Genomic DNA, 4,763 nt, shown 5'->3' with positions numbered 1-4,763 from the left:
TACATGGGGGAAGCATCTTTTGGTCTGGGTTTATTAAAGACTGAGAATACATCTGTGGGCCCACCCACAAGACCTGGATGCCAGAAGCAGGGCTGGGTTTTGGCTGGAAGGGTGCGGTCTCCTCTCCAGACGGCCTTCAGTAATACTGGCCAAACTTCCTATCCGGCAGGGCGTCCCAACGCCCCCATCCCGGCAGCACTCCATCTGGAGTGGAGCCCCTCTCCGCACCAGCCCCAGCCTCGGTTACTTATTGCTCTTAACATGCTAGTCTAGTGTAGAGTGAATTAAAAATGAAAATGCATGTCTGCCGCGGTGCATTTGTGCTGTCTTCAGTCCGTGCTGGGAACCCTGGCCGTCAGACCTGGAGAGGGATGGAAGAGAGGGGTGGATGTATTCAAGCTGGGCTGGGAGCAGAGACATCCCAGGGACAACAGTGCTCTGGGAGAGACCATCTTAGCTGACACGCCACAAAGCAAAAGCCTTTTGGGTCCACTGCCAGAGCTAAGTGGGTGCTGACGGTCGCTTCGGGCTGGCAGAGAGGAGGAGCTGGCACCCAGTAGGTTGCTACTGAGCACCAGCGCAAGAGCTGGGGGTCACAGCCAGCCCATAGAGCCTGGCCAGCCCTCCCAGCCGGAGGCAGGAGGGGAGCTCCAAAGGGAGGCACCAACCTGAGGTTTACTTGAACGTGTGGCTCTCGGCTCCTCCCCGGCCGAACCCTGGAAGAGAGCCACAGCCAGGTCAGTCTCACCATGGGACAGCGAGTGCACCAAGGGATGCACCTCACCAAAAGGTGGGAGCCCTGAGCCCCCCTTCCCCTCTCTCCCACAACCCCAGGGACAGCAGCCCTACCTTTGGGCCCGAACAAGGCAGCATAGCAGGGGTGGTTGCAATATGGCTTGCCGTCATGCTGAAGGGAAAGAGTAAGAGCATCAACCCCGATTGCCCTCCAGCTCCATCTCTGCCCATCCCACCCCTCCTGCAGCCCCTAGCTGCAGGGGATAGGGACCTCTTGGGCAACAAACCTCACCTCTGCATGGCCTCCAGATGTCAAGGTCTTGTTACACTTCTCACATCTCAAGCAGGGCCGGTGCCAGTCCTTCCCCAGAGAAGTAACCTTCTCAGCTGCCACAGAAAGGAGATGGGTTAGTTGAGGCAGTGATCAGTATTGACAGGTTAGCCTAGGGAGGATATTTTTGGGCATTTTCTCAAGTCTGTTTGTCCAAGACAGAGGGCACCATGTTTCAAACCCAAGTGCTCGTTGCACGCACACATTGCTGTGTTCATCCAGGCACCTGGATCTGAAACCACTGTGCCATGCCCAGGGTGAATGCCAATGCATCCATGTGGATGGACCAACTTGCATCCATCTTCCAGAAATTTGGGGTCCTCCCACCTTCCAACATCAGCCTGCAAGGGGATGAATCTTCCCGGCCAGCTGGAGCCCCAGCGATCACTAGAGCTGGCAGGGGTGAAGGGGGGATGCTGGTGAGGACCAGGGAGGCAAAGCCATTGCCATGCCCTGACCTGACACAAACCAGTCCCTTCCAGCCGCTGCCGCTCCAGCCACAGCTCCGATTTTGCACACACCATGGCAAACCAGAGCGGGGCTGGAGCTTGGCTGGCACCCAGGCAGCGGGGGGCAGGGGACAATGTGCTGTTTGCTGGGGCCAGGACGTGTTTATAGAGAGAGCAGGGAACACAGGGTGGCTTTTAATTGTGGCACGGTGGGGAAGGAGGGTATTTTCTGCAGATTCATGTGCTTGTCCTATTAGCAGCTGCACTCCTGGGTACTTATTAAGTGATAAGGCAGAACTTTACACAGAAACGCAGTCAGAGCCAGGTCTGACTCTCCCAATGCCTGCAAAAGGAGGTTGCGCGATGGGACCAAGCCACTGCTGGCAGTGCATGCCCTGGGGGGGGCCCTCGGCAGCCCAGAGCACCTCTTCTCTGGAGTCCAAATATGCCCACAACAGCTTATGCAAGGAGCAAGCCAGCAGCTGCAGAGGTGGGAGCGGGGGCACTGCTGAATTGCCACGAGACAGCCCCGCTGCCATCGCCCAGCAGCACAAAGAGCCTCCTGTGTCTGCAGCCTGTCGGGGGCCACAGCATCCTCCCTCTAACAGCCCCAGAAGCCCAAGCCTGGCCCACGGCGGGGCCCTCCCATCACAAGGTTTCTGGATGGAGCTCAGCCTCCCCACCTCTTGCACAAGCATTTGCACCAACACACAGGCAGGAGCTCTGCCAAGGCTCGCTGCAGCAGGGCCCCCCGCAGCTCTTGGCCACCCAGGCAAGATTGCCCTGGAAAGCTGGTGGTAGTCCTCTCAGCATCACCTCCCCCACATCCCTACAGACACAATTCATCCAAAAGCAGCCCACGTCATGCCTGAGCATGACCACCAGGCTCCAAGAGTCCCGGGGTGCTCTGGAGCAGAGCTTGCCCTGCCTCCTCTGCCAGCACTCCTTATCTCCAGGCACAGAAATCAGGCAGCAAGCTCCATCCTCCAGCCACTTTTAAACCCTCCTCAGCCTCTGCATCAATAGAAATGGTTTTGTAAGACCAGCCTGATAAGCACAGGGCCAAACTCCTCCTTGGCCAAACGGCCCTGTCCTCACGCCTCTGCAGCCACACCTGTGGGCACAGCAAACCCAGCTTGCCTGGACTTGGGATCAAAGTAGATCCACAGAGACACAGGAGAGGCAGACACTGACACCAGTGCCTTGGTAGTTGCTGCCATCAAGCCACATGGGTAAATGGGGTGCCCCAGGACCCTTGGTCACAGGAGGGAGCCATGAACTTCTGAAACCCAACCTCAAAGCCTGGTTGCAAGCGGCTTTGAGCAATTTAAGCTCAATTTTAAGCAAAGATGTTCCCCAACCACAGGAGTCACATCCCCAGCAGCACCCACGCCAGTCCAGCACAACAACCAGGGTGGGCATCACTAACATACACGGCTGTTTGGCAAGGAGAGCAACCCCTGTGTTTGAGGCAGCAAATTCTGTGGCAGGGCAGAAGTGGAAGATGGGGCGCACACACAAAAGCAGAGCAGAAATAAGGCAGAAAGAGCAGAATTCAAGGATGGCACTTGGACTGCAGCTCCCTCATCTCCAGTAAATTAAAAAGCACGGAGCACGTACAAGCTGCCTCTGGCAAATGCCCCCAAGTTCAGCTAAACCAGGGAAGAGGGGAGGTCTGGCAGATGGAGCCTCCCTGTTCCAGCAGCTGCTGCCAGCAGCGCAAGAGGCTCAAATGCCCCAGATACCCTCAGGCAGGACAGCAGGACCACGGTACCAGAAGGGGCAGGAGCCTGGAGCTTGGAGGACCTGAGCATGACCACCGGGCTCCAAGAGCCTCCTGAAGGCCAGCAGCAGACAGAAGCCCAACAAGGTCGTGGATAGCCTGCAACAGTGGATTAAAAGTAACGCCCCAGGGCTGTCATCTTGCTGTAATAAACCACACAGGACAACATGTGGGCAATGCACCGACCCAGGACTATGCCCGAGGGCAGGATTTGCCCTTGGGAAAGTGCTTGGGAAAATGCACAGGCTCTGAAAGAGCAGGGGGCTGCACCAGCCGGGCCTTTGGGCTCCAAACAGAGCACACTTCAGGGCTGGCCCAGCTGCCTGCCTCAGCATGGGGCTGCAGGAGGTGCTGGGAAGGAAACAGGGCTGAGCCCATGTGCCGTACCGTGGCCCCGTGTGCAGGTTGGGGCTACCCACAGCACCCCACACCATGCAGCGAGGCACCTTCTCCTTGGGTGGATTTAGAGGGCCACCCACCTGGGGAGCCCCGGAGACCCACAGCAGCAGGGGTGCACAACTCTGGGGCACCCCAAGAATTTTCAGTGCTGGGGCACCCAAAATCGGGGCACCCAGGACAGGAGGCGCGGAGATGCACAGGAGCCTGTAAGCACCGGGGAGCCACAGCATCGGGGTGCCCGCGATCCGAAGCCCAGCGGGGTGCAGCATTGGGACACCCCAACTTAAGCAGCCCTGTGGTCCCCGCGGTGTGGAGGCGGCCGGGGAGGGAGCAGGAGCCCTTACCGAAGTAGACCTCCTTCTGGCAGCGGGGGCACTTGGGCATGCTGTCGGCTCGGCTCGGCTCGGCTCGGCTCGGCTCGGCTCGGCTCGGCTCGGCTCGGCTCGGCTCGGGGTGCCGCTCGCACCGACTGTGGGATGCTCCGCGCCGGCCCCGCCGGAGTCACTGCCCGACCGCCCCGCCCCGCTCCGCCCAGATGTGCAGCTCCGCCCGCAGCTGGAGGTACGCACCCGGGGCACAGCCCTGCGGGGGCTCCCAGGGCGGGGCCCTGCACCCCTTGCATCCTGCACTCCTTGCAGCCCTACACCCCCTGCACCCTTTGCCCAGCGCAATCCCTCCGCCCGCACTTCCTGCACCCCCCCCGCACCCCTTTTCACCCTTTGCACCCATGCCCTTTACATTCTGCAGCCCTACACCAGTTGCACCCTTGCACCCTACACCCCTTGCACCCCTACATCCACTGCACCCCACACCCCCTGCACACCCCACACTCTGCAGCCATGCCCCCTCTGCACCCCAAGTCACTGCACCCTGGCTCCCTTCATGCTCCCTGCCCACGCTTGTGCTGGGCAGGTGGCCAAGAGCCCTGCTCTGAGCGGGGCTGGAGGTATGATTGGCATCTGTCATTTAACCACAGTCCCAGATAATGATTCATGGGATGCTGACCACCAGGGCTCGACCCCTCCAAGCACAGATCTGTTTCTCCCAAGGGAGTGTAAAAGTCACC

At 59.5% G+C, this 4,763-nt stretch overlaps 1 protein-coding gene across 2 annotated transcripts; it reads right to left on the bottom strand.

Moving 5' to 3' along the window:
- Nucleotides 1-4,202, bottom strand: CRIP1 (cysteine rich protein 1). Of its 2 annotated transcripts, XM_075097155.1 has the most exons (6): nucleotides 4,120-4,176; nucleotides 4,042-4,084; nucleotides 1,028-1,122; nucleotides 850-907; nucleotides 669-716; nucleotides 1-361 (listed from the first exon to the last, which is right to left on the bottom strand). In XM_075097155.1, the coding sequence occupies exons 2-5, from the start codon at nucleotides 4,079-4,081 to the stop codon at nucleotides 676-678; spliced, it is 234 nt and encodes a 77-aa protein (XP_074953256.1). In that variant the 5' UTR covers nucleotides 4,082-4,084; nucleotides 4,120-4,176; the 3' UTR covers nucleotides 1-361; nucleotides 669-675. The 2 variants fall into 2 exon arrangements, with proteins under 2 accessions (XP_074953256.1, XP_074953255.1); XM_075097154.1 differs by having other exon boundaries at nucleotides 4,042-4,202.
- Nucleotides 4,203-4,763: the final 561 nt, after the last annotated feature.

This window comes from Phalacrocorax aristotelis, chromosome 6 (assembly GCF_949628215.1).
Source record: "Phalacrocorax aristotelis chromosome 6, bGulAri2.1, whole genome shotgun sequence".
In the NCBI taxonomy this organism is placed as follows: domain Eukaryota; kingdom Metazoa; phylum Chordata; class Aves; order Suliformes; family Phalacrocoracidae; genus Phalacrocorax; species Phalacrocorax aristotelis.
Note: the sequence above shows the minus strand (reverse complement) of the source record. Positions and strands in the feature narration are given on the sequence as shown.